The sequence below is a fragment of the Platichthys flesus genome, chromosome 1, assembly GCF_949316205.1.
Source record: "Platichthys flesus chromosome 1, fPlaFle2.1, whole genome shotgun sequence".
Classification (NCBI taxonomy): domain Eukaryota; kingdom Metazoa; phylum Chordata; class Actinopteri; order Pleuronectiformes; family Pleuronectidae; genus Platichthys; species Platichthys flesus.
This window is the reverse complement of record NC_084945.1, coordinates 110,614-130,997: the sequence shown is the minus strand read 5'-3', so window position 1 is coordinate 130,997 and position 20,384 is coordinate 110,614. Positions and strand designations below refer to the sequence as shown.

General features: G+C 42.2%; 3 protein-coding genes across 5 annotated transcripts; all 3 read left to right on the top strand.

The window, feature by feature from the left end:
• Nucleotides 1-157: 157 nt before the first annotated feature.
• On the top strand, nt 158-10,165 carry prc1b (protein regulator of cytokinesis 1b). Of its 3 annotated transcripts, XM_062391182.1 has the most exons (15): nt 158-370; nt 2,001-2,133; nt 2,787-2,909; nt 3,171-3,404; nt 3,697-3,867; nt 4,380-4,529; nt 4,619-4,766; nt 4,859-4,995; nt 5,115-5,210; nt 5,291-5,437; nt 5,515-5,628; nt 5,731-5,844; nt 6,419-6,598; nt 6,721-6,755; nt 9,633-10,165. In XM_062391182.1, exons 1-15 carry the CDS (start codon nt 360-362, stop codon nt 9,679-9,681), a joined length of 1,842 nt encoding a protein of 613 aa, XP_062247166.1. In that variant the 5' UTR covers nt 158-359; the 3' UTR covers nt 9,682-10,165. The 3 variants fall into 3 exon arrangements, with proteins under 3 accessions (XP_062247166.1, XP_062246523.1, XP_062245717.1); XM_062390539.1 differs by lacking the exon at nt 6,721-6,755 and having other exon boundaries at nt 6,419-6,521; XM_062389733.1 differs by lacking the exon at nt 6,721-6,755.
• Nucleotides 10,166-10,742: 577 nt separating this feature from the next.
• On the top strand, nt 10,743-13,302 carry ptpmt1 (protein tyrosine phosphatase mitochondrial 1). Its single transcript, XM_062388586.1, has 4 exons — nt 10,743-11,010; nt 11,582-11,662; nt 11,897-12,088; nt 12,604-13,302. Exons 1-4 carry the CDS (start codon nt 10,864-10,866, stop codon nt 12,730-12,732), a joined length of 549 nt encoding a protein of 182 aa, XP_062244570.1. The 5' UTR covers nt 10,743-10,863; the 3' UTR covers nt 12,733-13,302.
• A 1,081-nt stretch (nt 13,303-14,383) lies between these two features.
• Nucleotides 14,384-20,125, top strand: ndufs3 (NADH:ubiquinone oxidoreductase core subunit S3). The gene is made up of 7 exons (XM_062387382.1): nt 14,384-14,491; nt 15,984-16,046; nt 16,221-16,318; nt 18,634-18,783; nt 18,861-18,986; nt 19,310-19,429; nt 19,830-20,125. Exons 1-7 carry the CDS (start codon nt 14,437-14,439, stop codon nt 19,998-20,000), a joined length of 783 nt encoding a protein of 260 aa, XP_062243366.1. The 5' UTR covers nt 14,384-14,436; the 3' UTR covers nt 20,001-20,125.
• The last annotated feature ends 259 nt before the right edge of the window (nt 20,126-20,384 follow it).

Below are 20,384 nucleotides of genomic sequence, written 5' to 3'. Positions count from 1 at the left end.
GTGTGAATTTGTGTTTCTCTCAACGAGTCGCTCCGTGAAGGGCGGGTACATGTTGCTGCTCTCAGTTGCTGGAGCTTCCCGCCCGAGCGGGACACGGCAGTGAAACCAACGAGCGCTCCCGCAGCCGGAGCCAATCACAGAGCAGAGGGCGCGGAGTTTGAACAACAGACCAACGGATGAAGAGAAACTTCGCTGGTCAGAAACTAGTGAGTTGTTTTAACCGATAAACCCAGAGTTCGAGTTTAACCAGAACTTAACTAGAACCCACAACTACCCAAAGTTCACCAGAACTAAACTAGAACCCACAACTACACGAGGTTCACCCACAAGTTCGACCACGACGCGAGCTGAGGGCAACGATGAGAAAGAGGTAAAACTGTTTTCTTACAGTCGGTGTCTGTAACGTCATGATGTTAACTTAACCACGTTAGTTAAACCACGTTAGGTAAACCCAGAGAGTTCAGTTGAGGCTGGTTAGTGGATAACGATGAGTTAGTGATATGTTAATTGATAACGATGAGTTAGTGATATGTTAATTGATAACAATGAGTTAGTGATATGTTAGTGAGGCTGGTTAGTTGATAACAATGAGTTAGTGACATGTTAGTGAGGCTCGTTAGTTGATAACGATGAGTTAGTGACATGTTAGTGAGGCTGGTTAGTTGATAACGATGAGTTAGTGACATGTTAGTGAGGCTGGTTAGTTGATAACGATGAGTTAGTGACATGTTAGTTGATAACAATGAGTAAGTGATATGTTAGTGAGGCTGGTTAGTTGATAACAATGAGTTAGTGATATGTTAGTGAGGCTGGTTAGTTGGTAACGATGAGTTAGTGATATGTTAGTGAGGCTGGTTAGTTGATAACAATGAGTTAGTGATATGTTAGTTGATAACGATGAGTTAGTGACATGTTAGTTGATAACAATGAGTTAGTGATATGTTAGTGAGGCTGGTTAGTTGATAACAATGAGTTAGTGATATGTTAGTGAGGCTGGTTAGTTGATAACGATGAGTTAGTGATATGTTAGTGAGGCTCGTTAGTTGATAACGATGAGTTAGTGACATGTTAGTGAGGCTGGTTAGTTGATAACGATGAGTTAGTGATATGTTAGTGAGGCTCGTTAGTTGATAACAATGAGTTAGTGATATGTTAGTGAGGCTGGTTAGTTGATAACAATGAGTTAGTGATATGTTAGTGAGGCTGGTTAGTTGATAACGATGAGTTAGTGACATGTTAGTTGATAACAATGAGTTAGTGATATGTTAGTGAGGCTGGTTAGTTGATAACAATGAGTTAGTGATATGTTAGTGAAGCGTTAGTTGATAACAATGAGTTAGTGATATGTTAGTGAGGCTGGTTAGTTGATAACGATGAGTTAGTGACATGTTAGTTGATAACAATGAGTTAGTGATATGTTAGTGAGGCTGGTTAGTTGATAACAATGAGTTAGTGATATGTTAGTGAGGCTGGTTAGTTGATAACGATGAGTTAGTGATATGTTAGTGAGGCTGGTTAGTTGATAACGATGAGTTAGTGACATGTTAGTTGATAACAATGAGTTAGTGATATGTTAGTGAGGCTGGTTAGTTGATAACAATGAGTTAGTGACATGTTAGTGAGGCTGGTTAGTTGATAACGATGAGTTAGTGATATGTTAGCGAGGCTGGTTAGTTGATAACGATGAGTTAGTGACATGTTAGTGAGGCTCGTTAGTTGATAACGATGAGTTAGTGACATGTTAGTGAGGCCGGTCCAGTGACAGACTCACTGGCCATCACCTTATCAAAGAGGACCAGGCTTGAGACGCTTTCCTCTGAAGACCATGACTGACACGGGGACTTTAACTGTTCTACTGAACGACCACATCTGATTCCAGCAGCGGTGGTTATTTATCAAACAGGTTTGGTTGTGCGCTGGATCGTGTGTCAGCTGTTAATCAAGTCGACTGGTGTTGATATTGTTTTGATGTGTCCTGTGGATGTTGTGTGTCTCCCCAGTGAGGTGCTGGCAGCAGAGGCGGTGTCCTGCCTGAACAAAGCTCTGTGTCACCTGAAGGACATCTGGGAGGAGATTGGGATCCCGGAGGACCAGAGACTACAGAGAACTAATGTGGTTAAGAACCACATCAAGGTAACACACAGACAATATGGTGTCTGTAAGAGATCTGAACCTTATCAGCAAACATGTTATCACTATGAGAATTCATATTGATTGGTACCGATAATTATCATGACAGATATCACATCATTCAAGTTAGTGCTGCAAAAACAAATTATTTCAAATCGATAACAACTAATTTTGTAATCGATTGGTCAGGTCTGTTATAATTCAGGTAACACATACTGTTTCCTGGGGTGGGGACAGTACCAGCCAATCACAGGCCTTCTGTAGCTCATGTGATGATCCCTTCTCTGGAGTAAACATTTAAATGATGTTGAAGATTGTTTCACAGAGATTTCGTTCTAAAGCACAAAAACAACCTGTAAATGTTGCACTGCTGAGTTGAGTGTAAGTACAGACGTGAGTTCAGCCCAGCGCAGCTGCTCTGCTGTGAGAGGCCGTCAGAACAAGTCCAAAGATTCTCCTTCCTCACAACTACTGCTTCACCCGATGTCCTGGTGATACTAACACCAGGACACTAACACTAGGGTTACCCTGTGTGTGATTACAACCCATTAAAACATCTGTATCCATGATCCCCAGAATGATCATTGGCTGGATATTTTGATATCAACACATCATTTTGCTGTATTATATATAAAACTTGTATGTATATCCACCAGGGCTTACTAGAAATGATGATCAAAGAAGAGGAGTGTCTGAAGAAGAGGCTCGTCAGCAGCATTCACACGTGCAGGACAGAAATGGAGAAACTCTGCCTGGAACTTCAGCTGCTTGTGTTTGAGGTCACAACGTTTTCAGTGAATTAAACTTTATTTACACACTCGACTACAGATCGTCCATGACAGAAGGATCATTAAGTCTCATATGTCTCAAACAGTATGAACCTGCTTACTGTTCCTTTGATTCCGAAACCATTTGTAACATAAGTTAATATAAAATACAAATTCTGATCCTGATGATCAGCTTTACTAACTGTAAGGGGGGGGTTAGGGTTGAGAAGGAGAAAACATCTCAGCAAGTGAATTTGTTCTCTGCATATTCAGGAGGAGGAGGGCGTGAGCATGCTCCAGCAAGAGAAGAACATCCGCACGCAGGTGGAGGCCCTGACGAAGGAGAGGACTCGTAGGATGCAGCAGCTGAAGGACCTGCTGGAGCAGGAACAGGAGCTGTGCGACATCTTGTGCTCCATGCCGTACGGCATCGCTCCAGAATCTGTGCCGTCACCGGAGCAGCTGGAGAACTTCTGCCAGCACATCACCGATCAGAGCGCAGAGAAGGTGGGAGCTCGTTGTTTGACATGTAGGTCTCATGAGTCAGCTGAGGGACACGATAATCTTCACTGGGATTCACCACATCATTCATCTCTTTTCTTATTTCACCAACCATCCTCTTCTAAATAGAAACATGTTGACCACCTAGACGATGAGAACACTTCCTCATGATAGATGATACCTCATGGTTTTCTGCAGGCCAAGTGATGAGAGGCTAGACTGAACATTATACATATACAATCCTGAATGGTAGACACAGAAACTGAAAAGGTCACAGTTCAATCTGTCATGTTTCCAGGCAAGGCGTCATGCTGAGTTCATGGACCTGAAGAAGCAGATCATCTCATACATGGATGAGCTGGACCGCATCCCTGACACCAGTTTTGAGAAAGACGTGGTCTGTGAGGACGAGGACTCGTTTTGTCTGTCCAGAGACAATATTACAGCACTCAAGCTGCTCCTTTGTCAGGTTACTCTCATTTTTTGTAGACAGTATTTCTTGTCTTAATATACTTTTACAACCTTCTGTAGGCGATTCTGTAAAATGTCTTATTTTTAGTTAATAATATTTCTAAAGTTAATCCATCCGTTTCCTTCTGTTTATCCAGGTTGGGATTTATTATAATTTTTGGAGTCATTGCTTTATACTCCTGAATATTAAATGAATGCATTATGTTGGTAAAAATAATATTAGTTTTATAGAAATGAGAGAAATCTCTGATATGTCTCTCATATCTGGAGAACTATGAGCTTCATACTTGTAAGGTGTGTTGTGTTGAACGAGATATCTTCAATATGAATAAAACAAAAGAATGAGTTGACCAGTGCTCTGTAGCAGCAGCAGCTGGGGCTCAACTGGTTCTCCAGTTGGTTCTCCAGATCTATTTCCGCTTGGTTTAAAGGTTTCAAACCCGGTGAACATGGTCACTTTCAAGCTGCAGAGTTACGAAACGATGACACTTTTCTGCCATTTTGATGCAGCTGGAGGAACAGAAGGCCGAGACTGAGGCGATGTGTGAGACGCACAGAGAGAAGATCCAGCAGCTGTGGGAGCGACTGCAGGTTCCTCAGGAGGAGCGAGGCGCCATCACTGAGCATATGGTCACTGCCAAGAAGAAGAACCTGGAGGCGGTGAGAGGACTTTTAGGTCTTCATTGGTTTGTCAAACACCAGCTGTGGTCGTCAGGACTCTTCGTCAACACTTGAGTTTTCTGTTTCAGTTACAAGCAGAAGTTCAGCGTCTGGAGGAGCTCAAGCTGTTGAACATCCGCAGCGTCACAGAGAACATCCGCTCCGAGATGGCTGTGATTTGGGAGAAGTGCTTCTTCAGCACTGCCCAGCGACAGGCCTTTGCACCATATTTTAGTGGTGGGTTCACCTCTTGTTTTTAGCCACTATAAATCAAATGATGCTTAAGTTTGTATCAGTGTTGACGTTCAAACTGAAATCGATTGTTGTAGAGGATTTTACTGAGGAGCTGTTGTATCTGCATGATGCTGAGATCCAGCGCTTGAAGCAGCATTATGAAGATCACAAAGAGCTTTTTGATGGAGTTCAACAATGGGAAGAAAGCTGGAGACTCTTCCAAGAGCTGGAGGTGAGGAGGCCACAACAGTCACTGGAATAATTTAGACGACAAAATGTTCACATGAAGCAGCAGTTCAAGTTAGAGAAGAGTGCCTCATATTGGTTCTCCTTCATCTTTCTGGTTATCAGAAAAAAGCCACAGATCCGGCAAGATTCACAAATAGAGGAGGGAATCTTCTCAAAGAGGAGAAGCAGAGGTCTGAGCTGCATAAAAGTCTGCCCAAGGTAAGAACCTGTTATCATCGTCCAGACTCAAAAGATCTTCTCACATTTCGTAGGAATTTGACAATGTGTGTATTTTGTAGCTTGAAAGGAAATTAAAAGCCCAGATGGATGCGTGGGAGAGAGAACAGGGTCGGGAGTTCCTGGTAAACGGACAGAAGTTTCTGCAGTATGTGGAGGAACAGTGGGAACTGCACCGACTAGAGAAAGAAAAGGAGAAAGAAGAAAGGGTGAACATTTGTATCAAAGATTTCAAACATACGTTGCCTTAGAAATTTGTTGACACTTCTTCACACACTCTAAACAGCATTTTAAGAAGAGCAAACAGACCGAGGAGGACATGCTGTATGGAACAGCCGTGCGAACACCGACCAAACGCAGATTCCTGGGCACCACCACACCAAACAATAAATCACGAAAGGTTATGAGCTCTATTAGTTGTTTTTCTGACTGATCCAATACACATTTATTCAGTGATGTATGTCTGTCAGTGCTGACACACCCCCTCTGTCCCTGTCAACAGTTTAATGCCACTGCCAGTGTTTCTAGTGCCACCACCAACAGCACCATGCGCTCCGTCTATGGTGGAACTGTCTGTCGCTCCCCTGTGCCCCGCCCACCTCTCTCAGCAAACAAGGTGAGTTTCACATTAAAGACAAAACAAGTCAGAGTCCTTGGGTCGCTTGAGAGGCGTTATGAAAATGTAATTAAAAAAAAGTTAGTAGGAGGAAGACTTAGTGTTGCTGCTCAGCATTTAGTTTGAGCAATCACTAGCAGTAATGAACATAACCCAGGGTGAGAATTCACAACCTCAGAACTGATGGATGCACGGCTCTGAAGAAAGATAAAGTATCGGTCATTATTTGGAGATCAGTGTTGATATTGTTACTTCAAACAAATCAGCATTTAAATAAGCTACAAAATCCTTTAATGTCTTTAAGGATTTTATATCATTCAGGATCTAACCGCAGATCGTGAATGTAGGGCACATGGAACACCATTCTTCGCATATCGCACATGAGATATCAAAATGATGATGCATTTACTTTATGTGGTGCAGCTCTACAGAAAATGCATAGACTCAATTTTCAGGACATTTTCCAGAGTTGATACCTTTGGTCTTGTGTTGAACTCTGAAAAGACTTTTCTGTATCGTGTTGTTTAGGAGGTCCCACTTGTCTCACCTGTTTCCTCTGCTTTGTGTTGTCTAGTGTCCAGCGGCACGAACACCAGGAGGCGGTAAGCCCCCCCATCCCAGACTACAGGGCTGTAACAAGGAAAACGAGGCTCAGTTGAAGGGGATCCCGCTGAGTGGTGCGTTGCTGACCCCCGCTAGTCCACAGCGTAACTTCAGCTTAGCTTCTGTTGCCAGCACCTATTCAGAGTTTGTGGTAATTTACACTTTTGTCTCTAATTTCTTTGCGCTGCTTCTATTTCCTCATTTCTGTGCCAAAACACATTGAAGTCTATGATGGAAGTTTCTGATTGCTAATGATATCAATTTATGTTTTAGAGGGACTTGGTCAACATTGAATCTGTTCAGTCAAGGTGTGTGTGAAGTTTTAAAACATCCTGTGTGATGGTCACTAATCTCTTATCGTAACTGCATGTCTGTTATCAAAGGACAGATTTCCATTAATGACTTGAATAGGAACATTTACATGACAACTGACACTCCCACCGATTATTGCTTTAGTGTTTGTGTGTGCTTCATTAGAGACGTCTACACCAGCTCAGATGACGCTGTGCACTATCAACCGAGCCAAACTGAGGGCGCCCCGCCATTTCCTCCTGCTCTCCATACATTGTGTAACATTATGTGGTTTTTACCCAGTGTGAGTTTATACACATGTCCGATAACACTGGCCCCATCACACCTGCTCTTAACAGGTGGTTTTCAAGTGGACAGCTCTAGGTTCAGGTGTGAACACACTCAGATATAGATCCGATCAGACCAGACCACATTCAGAGGGTTATCTGAGCCGCATGTGTCCACATTCTGTGATCATGTAAAAGACTCGTCCTGGGCCACATGTAAAGGACATCGTCCTCAGTGGACGTCTCTGAACAGTTTCACCAACAATCTGACATATTTGATCTTCTCTTTTTTGTGATATCAACACTGATCAACACATCATGATCCACACTTTCCTTAAACTGGTAAATTCTTTCTTCACAGCTGCCCAGGATTCATTCAGACTGTTGACTCGTCTCTACCTATCTCTTACATGCTCGTTTCAACACACACACAGACACACACACACACAGTGACATCGGACACATCTGTAAACTCAGTTAATTTGCATGTAGGGTTAAGGTTGAGCAAGGGAAAAAGATCTGATCAGAGGAGAGACATTCAGGTTTAAAACCAGGTGCGAGCACACGTACATAACACTGGCTACTTGTGATCGAATCTCTCAGGACGGATTAATACCAGGTGTGTGCTTTTGTGTGTGTGTGTCTGTGTGTGTGCGTGCATGTATGGTGTGTGTGTGTGTGTTAGTGTCAGCAAAAGAGAGAGATGTGTGTGGCGCTGTTACCTTTCTCTCAAGTTCCGGGACTTACAAAAGCTAGCAAGTTATTTTATAGTGATCACTCAGGACAGTGATCACTATAAGTGTTTCTACTGTACGAGACTTTTGTTGGGAGACAACACAACATTTCACGGAGAGGCGGTCGCCTGGCAATTCTCTATACAGGAAAAACGCTGACTAATCAACAACCTCTGTCCACTTGAGAGTTTTGGTTCTGTTTCCGTTTTATTCTCTGTTGTACGAACTAACCTGAAAATGCAAATCCCGTGTCAGTGTAAACATTTTGTAGCATAACATCTGTATCATTGTCAAATTCAGAATTGATCTTACCAGCAGCTGTTAGCAAAGAGAACAGGGTCAGCAGCACTTTGATTCTCCACGTTGTGTCCTGGGAGCTGAGGCCGTTGGGTTTCTTCCTGAACGTTAATGTGATAGGAGGAGGGCTGCAAAATTACAGGAATATTCAAAGCTGGAAACATTCCATGGGAATTAACGGGAATATACTGGAAATACTGGGGTGATTATATAAACTGTATTTACCTTGTCATATATAGACATAAATATAAACATTTTGTTTTGTCATAAGCAGACATGCATGCAAACGTTTCTAATACAAATTTTTAAAATGACATTTTTGACTTAATCCATTTGTTGGTAGAACTTTAATGGATTCTTGTAATTGAACAACAAAAGCATGAATATTGAATCAAACAAATGCATTTCCATTCTAAATGTAAAACGAAAGCATTAAGTCAAGCTTCTCAAGCCTCTGCGTTCTGCTGTGATGGAGGAAGTCGCACAGGGCAGGGTCTCATTCAACTGAACCTGCATTAAAAGATCGTGCTGCGAGATCTAGTACTGCTAACGTTAGCCACTTGCCAGCGAGACAGTTCTGTTCCTGTGGACTAGAAGTACAGTCACCAGTCTATGTTGTCAATCGATAATGGATACAGCATGCTTTCTAGGACAAGAGAAAATAATCCTTACAGTTTCAATAGGTCCTCTCACCATTTGGTGCTCGGGCCCTAAATAAAACAAAAATCAATTCATTCTGTCAATTTGGTTTACAATAGCTACATCCTCTGCAAAGAAACACAGCGTGTGCTGCTTTCCACACATCTTAAAATAGAGTTTTGAATGATGTTTTTATTGCTCAGCCTTTGATTTGCTTTGATAACCCTTAACCCTAACCCTAACCCTAACCCAAACTTTTTTGATGGACCCCAACAGCCGCACGTAATCGCGGTGATGGTCTTTAAGTGAAAAGTCATTTTTGTATATCCTTAATCATTGGATAGTTGAAGACACACAGAAAGTATTATTCCGTGTCTAAACACTACCAGATATTAAAATGCTGCTTGATAGTGATATATCTTGCTAAACTAGTCCTGGTTTAAGTGAAAAGGTCCAGCTTGAATTAGGGTTAGGGTTAGGGTTAGGCCGCTCCAACAACACAAATTAGCCGGGTCTAATCAAGGCTGGTTCTATCCAGACTTAATAAACCAGGCTTTACTAAAAGAGCTTAAGCATAACTAAAACTTTGGGCAAACGTTTCTTTGAAACAACTTGTTTCCACTGATATTGTTTCAGACAGAGCTGAACAGAGCTCAACCGTTTTCCTGGTTCGGAGCAGGCTAGCTCTAAAGAATAAGTTTCCGTTGATACTGAGCAGGAATTCTTTTAAGACAGATTTATGAACGGATATCTCACTCAAATAGGCCAGACTTATCAAAGTAAGCCAGGATAAGCGTCACAACACCGTCACAGTTTGATCAGAAACAGATAAAGAGCTTGTATGTGGATGAGTTTTTTGTTTCTACATGTTGTCTCCTGCTCATATTGTTACGAATAAAACAAGGAAACTGATTTAACGTCTGTTGTGCTTCCACAGCGAGACCTGTCCAAGGCCTCTGACGCCAAGGTCCAGCACAACATCCTGAACTCCACCGGCAGCAGCCTTTGACCCCCCCACTCTGATGTGACTGCATCAATCAAACACAGTACAATGAAGTTTGGTTGAAGATGATCACTACCTTTCACTGCCATCAGCTATTTTATATGTAAATGAAGGTAATAATATATTTAGTGTTAAGTCAGTGATAGACAAGAGTCACTTTTAGAGGACTAAAGTTTGTATGATAACTTAAACTAACACTCATTTCTCTCTGGGGTTTTTCTATTACCAGATGTAAAATCTGCACATTTTTTAAAACATAAAAAAGAAAGTTAAGCTTTCTAAGCTTATGCAATCTGGGGTCACAGGCCAAATGTATTATGAGTACATTGCACTTTAAAAAATATATATTGCAGGGCATCAAGTAAATAAAAAACACTAGTAACCTAAACCCTATTTTCTAAGAGCATGTAACTGTATGTATATATATATATTTCAGTTCCTGTTGTAATAAATGTTTGTTAAAGATGGTTTCTGTCAGAATGTTCTATGAAAATCCACAATACTGTCTTTAAGAGGTGGCAAATTATTTTTGTTTGAGTTGTAAGAGAAAAATAAAACTTGTCTCGATCAACATGTGATTCCCCTGATGGAAGTCGATGATTCTCTCACTGGACTGTGATCGGCATTGTATTCAAACTGAAGCACAGATACATTCATCCAGTCAAATCCGATCAGTTTAATGTTTCACAAGCTTCACTTCATCACATCCAGCCCCTCCAAAACAAGAGGAAAATGTCTGTTCCTGAGAGAGCGAGTCAACACACTTCTGTCTCTGCTCCGTTTGAAGCTGCTTCTTATCAGGTGGCCACCGCCTGGTTCCTTATCGTCCGATGTGAGAATATGATGAAGTGTTTAAGGTTTAAATATGAGTAACATAACCTAATTTCACCTAATTTTAATTCTAATGATTTTAATTGTTTTGATAAATAAAACAAACACATCAATTCTTGAATAAAAAGGAAATAAATAAATCAAATAGAAAAAAGTCACGCTTGTATTTTGAAGGATTTCCCCCGGAGCTTGCGTCACAAGCGGAAAAGGAAGTGTATCCAGTGACGGACACTTGTTGGTGTGACACCTGCGACTCAGGTGTCATTCAGAGACTCGGTGACTGACGTCATGATCAACTAAGTCTTTACGCACTTCCTCTCCACGAAGCTCCGTCATGTCCGCCGCGGTGGCGCGGCTGCTCTTCTACCCGACGTTAGGCTACAATCTGCTGATGGAGAAAGTTTCCAGCCGCCGCTGGTTCGACCGAGTGGATGAGACCGTGATAGTGGGAGCACTTCCGTTCAGATCCATGACGTCACAGGTGAGTGTGTCCCGGTCATAGCTCCCGACGAGTGAGCCAGTGAGCAGCTGCCCGGTGACCGGTGAGCTCCAGACCGGTGAATTAGTAGTTGCAGGGCATCAAGTAGTTTGTTAGTTTGTAGTTTGTAAATTATGGAATCTTGTGAATTTTTGCCAAATAAATATTAAACCGTGTTTATATTTAAGTTTGAAGAAATATTCAAATATTTTCATGTCACAAATGGTTCAGTCCAGTTACTTCAGAAGCAAAGAAGCTGATTCAACGAGAAGTCGAAACGTTTACATTTGAGCCAAAACGTGTTTTATTAAATTTATTTGTAAGCCATTTTCGAAGTCTCGTTGAATATGTTATGAATTATGTTATTGTAAAGTTTTCATATTTTCTTATGAAGCTGTTTCACTTTGAGACTTTGGGATTTGGAAAGCAACTTTTTTCAGTATTTTTCGAATAGAAACAATGGAAAATGTTTTTCTCAGGATGATTTAATGAATTCAAGTTGCTGGTTGTAAACTATTCAAACTTCAGGAGGTGTGATGTTCAGAGTGTGTTGTTGTGTGTTGTTGTGTTGCAGCTTGTACAAACAGAAAATATCCGAGGAGTCGTCACCATGAATGAGGAGTATGAGACCAAGTATTTCTGTAACTCGGCTGAGGTGAGTTCACTCGTCTTCTCATTTGTAGATAAGAAAAAGTGATAAAGTTCATTATAATAATGTGAATTTCACAGTCTATTACTTTTCTGATATTTTGTGATTAGTGTTTGTCAGATAAGATCAGGTGGTTCAGAGCTGAATCGTTGTAATGTGTCGTGCCACTGGCTGATTCTAACCATGGCTCTCTCTGGCTGTCGTCCTTTCCATGCTCCCTGATGGTGACGCCGGGTGAAGGAGTGGCGTGAAGCCGGCGTGGAGCAGCTGAGGCTGAGCACAGTCGACCTCACCGGGGTCCCCAGTGTGGAGAACCTGCATCGAGGCGTGGACTTCGCCCTGCAGCACCGACAGCAGGGAACCAGCGTGTACATCCACTGCAAGGCGGGTCGCTCGCGCAGCGCCACACTGGCAGCCGCCTACCTCATCAGGGTCAGTACAGAACTGTGGGCCGGCGGCACTCTGACCCGAACTTGTAGATGGTTGATCAACTGAACTGGCAAAAGAGAAGCATCTTTACAGTGAAATGCAACATAATATAAAATGCAGTAAATAATGTACTTTTTTTAAAGTCAAAGTTAAAACAGTATTTCGTGTGTAGTAAAAATATAGTTAACGAGGGTGTGACTTTGATTTGAAGAACATGTCTGACTGATCAGTAGCAGGATTGATCAAAGCTCTTAGTATACTGTTGAGGTATATGGGGGGGATGTTAGAGATCCAAGGTGACGGCTGACACTGATGTGTTTAGAAAATTGATGGACAATAATTCTGTCCCTCGTCCTCAAGCAGGAGAACCAAACCTGATCTGGTTTTATGATTTTAGCTGCTTTCTGATATTTCTGACTAAAAGCTTTGACACTGCAGGGACCCGGTGTGGATGTAAACACTGACACGTTTTGATCCAACACTTTGATCTGGTTTCCTGATTGTTTTCCTGCTCACAGTTACACTGCTGGACTCCAGAAGAGGCCTGTCGGAAGCTGATGGCGGTTCGACCCCACGTCCTGGTGCGTGCTGCTCAGCTGCAGGTGCTGCAGACGTACTACCGGCAGGTGTGTGAACAGTGCAGCTGACAGCGGGGGGCCACGTGTGGACGCCATCGTGTTCCCTGCAGCTGGAGTCAGTGGAGCCAGAGACATGAAACCGAGCTGCTGGTGAATGAATGAATCCTTCACATCTTAATGTGAAGGATTAAAACACAACCAATATTTATTTGAAATCAATGCGCAAAACTTTTATTGGTAAATAGCTGATTTCACTTCACGACACGTCAGTGAGAAGAAATTATAGTTTCTACGTTTTTAACCCATTTCATAAAACGCCAAACTAACAACATCTCTACTCTCTGGTTCTATCACCTGGAGCTGAAACAGATTATTCACATTTCAGAACAAAGTGATTTTTTTTCTCCCAACCTGTCGTCCTCTTCCAGAGCTGTTACTGTCCAACTTTCAGAATAAAATGTTTGTGTTGTAACAAGTGTCACAAGATGAGGATGTTTTACTGCGTATATCAGTCATCATATCAGTGATGTGGTTACTGAGAAAATTAAAAAACCTTTTCTTTCAAGTCATTATTTTTCCTCTGATGCCTCATAACTTCAAAAATAAATATGTCGAATAAATATTTATGATGAATTCATACTGATGGTGTTTCTGCGCCTTTATTTTGAGCTAGTAGGTGTTAAAGACCTCTAAATCAATAAAAACTAAAATCACCACGAGCAACGTGTTGTCAACCAGCAAAGCTAATTCTATTAAGCCTATGAAATAAGGTTAATAATCGAGTATGGATTTAGATTAGAATAAGAACACTGACCAGGCTGAAAGTATCGAGTCCAGCACTGACAACCTCAAAATAAGAGGCACTGTATGAAGTGACTAGCTCACTATGTTGCTGTAGATCAAACTAGCAACAGAATGATTATCTGCTGCCGTTTGGTAGAGGTGCCAGATTCCTGTAACTGTGGCATCACCTCTAATCGCTTCTTGAGCTTTTTCTACACGTTTCTTTGAAGGAAACAACATATTTATGTTAACCTTTTGGACTGAATATAATTCCAGAAGAAGTGAATACTCTCAGAAGCACCGCTTGAAGCAGCAATACACAGATGCTTGATAGCTGAGGTAATGTAATGTACTGGTGGAGTCCCACAGCTGGTTTAAAGAGCTATGAGGAACAAGTAGAGCAGGTAAACACGTTTCAATATCTGGGGGGTTTGTTTGACACGAGCTGCCTTGGAATGAACATATCAATAACATGAAGTAAAAATGCAAGATGGTGCTTAATGTAATGTGATGTCTCAAAGGGTTTGAATGAGGAGCTTTGAAGAATATAGATGTAGCTTTAATTAGATCAGTGATGAGGGGTGGGGGTTTGCTAAAGAGACTTAATACTGAATCAGACGCTGAGGTAAGACTTGTCCAACTGGAGGAGGAGAGAGAGACGAGGGGAGGAGAGAGAGCAGGAACAGCATCAGGTTTCAGATCTGACTAGTTGTAATGGAAACAGTAAGAGTGTAAAGATGTTATTATTGATAGCAACACATATTAATAATAGTGATAATAACCCTAAGTGAACAGTCAGAAATATGAAGAAAAGGAAGCAGCTGAGGAAACGAGTTCCACCCAAAGAATCTGTTCAGTGTTGACGAAGAGAAATATTAACATTACGTTTTTAAAAGAAACCGGATCAATGGAGGGTTTAAGATCCGTCCTCCGTCCACCAGGGGGCGGAAGTGCGCGTACAGCGACTTGTTCCTGCAGAGACAAACAAACATGGCGGCGTCGCTGATGCGGTTTGTCCGCGGTGGCTTCGGAAGAAGTTTGAACAGTAAGTCGATCAGAAACCTTATCTCGTTAGTAATGATCGATTTGTATCGAGTCTGTTTCACGGCATCGAAAAAGAAACCGACACAGCTTCAATCGACAGATGTTTCCGGTTTGACCTTCGAGCTAATGACAGCTAACGCTAACGCTAGCCTGCAGAGGATGGACTCTTGTTCTTTCTAACTAATGAGTTTAAATCCTTTTTCTCTTTTTATCTTTGTGGATATGAAACGATTCAGAATCATCGAGCCTTTGTTTTGATTATTGTTTCTCTGCTTCTTCTGCTGCTCAGTGGGTTCAGGGTTGATTTTAGTTACAGAGTTGATTTAGTTAAAGGATAGATTTAGTTACAGGGTTGATTTAGGTACAGGGTTGATTTAGGTTCAGGGTTGATTTAGGTTCAGGGTTGATTTAGTTACAGGATAGATTTAGTTACAGGATAGATTTAGTTACAGGGCTGATTTAGGTTCAGGGTTGATTTAGGTTCAGGGTTGATTTAGTTACAGAGTTGATTTAGTTAAAGGATAGATTTAGTTACAGGGTTGATTTAGGTTCAGGGTTGATTTAGTTACAGGGTTGATTTAGGTTCAGGGTTGATTTAGGTTCAGGGTTGATTTAGTTACAGGATAGATTTAGTTACAGGGCTGATTTAGGTTCAGGGTTGATTTAGGTTCAGGGTTGATTTAGTTACAGAGTTGATTTAGTTACAGGATAGATTTAGTTACAGGGCTGATTTAGGTTCAGGGTTGATTTAGTTACAGAGTTGATTTAGTTACAGGATTCATTTAGTTACAGGGCTGATTTAGGTTCAGGGTTGATTTAGTTACAGAGTTGATTTAGTTACAGGATAGATTTAGGTTCAGGGTTGATTTAGGTTCAGGGTTGATTTAGGTTCAGGGTTGATTTAGTTACAGAGTTGATTTAGTTACAGGATAGATTTAGTTACAGGGCTGATTTAGGTTCAGGGTTGATTTAGTTACAGAGTTGATTTAGTTACAGGATAGATTTAGTTACAGGGCTGATTTAGGTTCAGGGTTGATTTAGGTTCAGGGTTGATTTAGTTACAGAGTTGATTTAGTTACAGGATAGATTTAGGTTCAGGGTTGATTTAGGTTCAGGGTTGATTTAGTTACAGAGTTGATTTAGTTACAGGATTCATTTAGTTACAGGGCTGATTTAGGTTCAGGGTTGATTTAGTTACAGAGTTGATTTAGTTACAGGATAGATTTAGGTTCAGGGTTGATTTAGGTTCAGGGTTGATTTAGTTACAGAGTTAATTTAGTTACAGGATAGATTTAGTTACAGGGCTGATTTAGGTTCAGGGTTGATTTAGTTACAGAGTTGATTTAGTTACAGGGCTGATTTAGGTTCAGGGTTGATTTAGGTTCAGGGTTGATTTAGTTACAGAGTTGATTTAGTTACAGGATAGATTTAGTTACAGGGCTGATTTAGGTTCAGGGTTGATTGTGAACTATCGTCTTCTGCTCTTCTCTCAGTTGTCAGGAGTTCGTGTCTCCAGCAGCAGATCAGACCTCAGAGCTCCACCACTGAAACCAGTCGTGAGTACAAAGTCAAACAATATGGCTGAACTACTGATGTGGTGAAGCTCCTGTTCATGCTTCTCATGTATCGTCATCAGGGTCGGACCAGCAGACCATAGTGTTCTTAATGTATGAAATAGAGAAGTTGAGCAGCTGCTGCATTGTTCTTATCGACCTCTGTGCTTCATGCAGCCACCACCAGGCCCTCGGACGCCATCACTCACAGCCAGCTGGCAGCGTTTGGAGAGTATGTGGCTGAGATGATGCCCAAATACATCCAGCAGGTCCAGGTAAGAATGTCGGAGACTCCGTTCACACCTGATGTTGACATCTGTCCTGAGTCATTACAAGTGGTTCAGGTCTGAACCTCTTTGTATTCAGTCTGTGGTGTGAACGCACGTGTCTTTAGTTCTGATCACTTAGGCATATTGGGCCTCTGTCACTCACATGTGTGCTGAAATGTTGTTACTCTCCACAGAACATAAGTGTCATAAAATTAGAATCTTCTAAATTGACAGCCGTGTGTCCACTCACTGCAATTAGCAAACTGCCACGCCTCTATTTCTCCATATAAGGACATCGGTTTGTCATGAAGCGAGCGGCGTGAACAGAGAAGTTGAAGTTATAAGAGAGAAAAATAATTCCACAGCAGAAATTGAAGGCGTCGGAGGTGGAAGACACAAAAGACACATCCTCACTCCGAGTTTTTTTGTCCATTTTAAAACCAAGGACAGGCAAAGTGCTATTAAAAAAATTAATTCAAATTGAAGTTTCCCTTTTTCCTGTGAAACAAGAACAGGCCAAGTGCTGATGCTAAAAATCAAGTAAAAATCCAGTCTCCATTTTTCCTGTTAACAGAAAGGACAGGGAAACTAGTCTTCTTCAGACTAAATCATTTTTATATATAAAAAAAAAAAAACCTCTTTCAGGCAAAAGGATAACATAATGCTTTTAAAGTCATTAAATAAAAGTTTAAAGCATATTTTTGTAATGGATTCTAGAATCCTCTATATACGTCTAACCCTAACAGGCTATTTTACCGTTAAGATGTCAATCCTCCTCCTCTAAAGCTCGTGTCCTGATCCATGGAGCAGCTCCGCCCTACAAGTCTTGCAGGTAGTTTTTTTCCGGGCTGTTAATTGGGAATTTCTCCTGAACTATTGACTTCCTGGTACGCGATGGAACGGACCTCGCCATTGGTCCATGTCTTGTCGCTATTGCACAGGCGCGACTTTCAGAGATGGGAAGGAAGCGAGAGGGCTCACTCCTCAGCTACTTCCATCAGCACCTCGGGTAAAACAACGTTAAGTTCAGCTGCACGGCACGAAACACACGCTGTGACGTGACCGACCAATCATTGTCGAGTAACTTGTCGATGCACCCCTACTGTGAAGAGGGACACACACAACACACACTACTGCAGACAGAAGAGCTGCTCCCGCAGATTAGGACTTAACGTGGTGTTTGAACTTCAGTGCTGCAGAAGAGGTGTCACCTTGTTTACATAAATCTGAATTCAGCAGGTTTTTATAGAGTTGAGGGTGAAAAGGCGTCAATTTCATAGTTATTTGATGCATTTGGTCAATGCACTAGTAAATTATTGCTGTTCATCTACTACTTTATCTAAATTAATGGAGGTTTAAAACACTACTTTGTTTTGCCTATGTCTCCCTAACCCTGGTGACAGCCATGGAAAGGGGAAGATGCTTTTGTGTTGTCCAGACTTCCATAGCTCGTCCTTCAAGTCAGCATGTTCGAACCCTAACCCTCCCCTAACTTTTTTGAATCTTCAGAGGTCTCATTTATAAAAGAGTGCGTAGGATTCATACTAAAAGTGTACGTACGTACGTACAAAAGCCGGAAATGGTGAACGCAAAAGATGATTCAGATTTACACAACCGTGCACACGCTCACCTGATCGCAATGTTCGCTTCATAAATCACAGTCCACCTGGAAACGTTTGTACGTGGATCTGCCTCTAACTCCGCCCTCCACACGCCCACTTTACACCATAAGTGGTCAATGCAAAGCACCTCATCAATATCAAATGATGCTGCTGACCAATGGGCTTCCACCGTGAGTCCTGACGGAGTGACAGCATCAAGCGATGAGAAGAGGAAGTGAAACTTTCTGACACTGACATCGAGGTGTTTGTTAGTGAGGTGAAGAGCGACTTCATGGGACAGCAGTGATGTCACTAATAAAGACAACACACTGATACTCTGCTGCTGCTGTGGATAACACAATGTGTGGATAACACAATGTGTGGATAACACAATGTGTGGATAACACAATGTGTGAGATCACACATCACTGAACCCTCTCTTCCTCCTCGTCTTTCCATTCATGTGCACACATCAGAGAACCCTGCACCACTGTCACGTCAGTATTTATTTATCTAGAGCATCGGACCGATTCCCTCACATCAGTGGGTCCTCAGCTCCTCTGGGATGTTCTTTGGAAAGTTTCTTCATCTCTAATACGTGATCTCCAGGTCGCTCTGTGCGCCTGATGGATCAGTCACGTTCACTGCAGTGATTTGATGATACACGTACAGTGTTAGAAGATGACATTTATAGTCCCCCCCCCATCTTTCTGTGTGTAGGTGACCTGTTTTAATGAGCTGGAGGTGATGATTCACCCTGATGGAGTGATCCCCGTGCTCACCTTCCTCAGGGACCACACCAACGCCCAGTACCGGAACATGATTGACCTGACTGCTGTCGACATCCCAACACGGCAGAACCGCTTCGAGGTAGTTTGTTTCAATACACACGCACACGCACACGCACGTGCACATTTCCTTCTAACCGTGTCTCTGCTGGTTTACAGATTGTGTACAACCTGCTGTCGCTGCGTTACAACTCTCGTATCCGAGTCAAGACGTATACGGACGAGTTGTCGGCGGTGGACTCTGCAGTGCCCGTCCACAAGGCCGCCAACTGGTATGAGAGGGAGGTGAGTGGCAGCCTGCAGAGGAGGAAATACCTGATTCCCATATTGGGAGATAAAGGGTCTTGAGGACATCGGTAATGTTCAGTGTAAAAATGAAGTAGCATGAGACTTCATTTTTCATCCAGAAGACAGTGATGGATGTGCCAACCTTTTTACTGTGTAGTTCATTTGTGGTCAAAGGTCACAAGGTTGGCTGCTGGTCGTCAGTGTGACAACTTAAAGTGTCTTATCCTCATTCTGTATTAAAATGTCTCACATCTCAGTGTCCTATCGGGTTCATGCTGACGCTGAGCAGAATGAATGAAAGAGTGTTTGTGTGTCTTCAGGTGTGGGACATGTTCGGTGTATTCTTCTCCAACCACCCAGACCTGAGGCGCATTCTGACAGACTACGGCTTCGAAGGACATCCCTTCAGAAAGGACTTTCCTCTGTCGGGATACGTTGAGGTGAGTTCAACCTGTGACAGCGATCAGCTTCATCCACGTGTGATTTCATGTGTTTCCTTCAAAAGATGAATGTAGGAGGATGTCAGTGAGACGGATAGAAGTTGTGGATAAACACTTATAATGAATCCAGGTTTTTCACATTCTGTGAAAATCCTTCAGTTTTTGTAGTGAAGAATATTTGATGAGTTGATTATGGATTTCCACACAGTATCTTAACGATATTTATCTCTGTCTGAGAGGAAACACTTCACATCGTGATGTTTTAAAATTCATCAAGATATCGACAATAAAATCCTCTCACATAGTCTCCTGTTTTTACATTTTCCTACAAGACCTCAAAACCCTAACCCTTTGAAATTCATCAACCATGAGAACATTGAACTATAAATGACATCTGCAGGTACGTTATGATGACGAGGTGAAGCGGGTGGTGGCCGAGCCCGTGGAGCTGGCGCAGGAGTTTAGAAAGTTTGACCTGAACACGCCCTGGGAGGTGTTCCCCGCCTACCGAGAGCCCAAAGACTCTGCTCCCAAACTGGAGGCTGGTGTCGACGCCCCGGAGAAGAAGTGACGTCCTGCTGTGTAGTCTGTAGAAACACACACACACAACCTGCTCTGTTGTGTCATTGTGGGACTCAATACCCTGAACAACCTGAAATATTTATGTAAATAATAATAAAACGATCTTTAAATGAATTTAGTGGAGCTGTGGTTTGTATCAACAAATACCAGTGAGATTTTATGCCAGTTGCTGGAAGCATTATGTTGTTGGGTTTTCCAGTGTGTCTGTTCTAACCCTAGTCAGCCAATGGAACCCCTTTTACTGTGAACGCCTGCTCACAGCTCGCTCAGAGTGACGTCACTGATGCGATGGTGTAGGCTTGCTGCTAGCTAGTAGATCAAAATGGATGACATACAGAAGAAGTAGTCAGTGGTGAATACCTACTGGAGGACA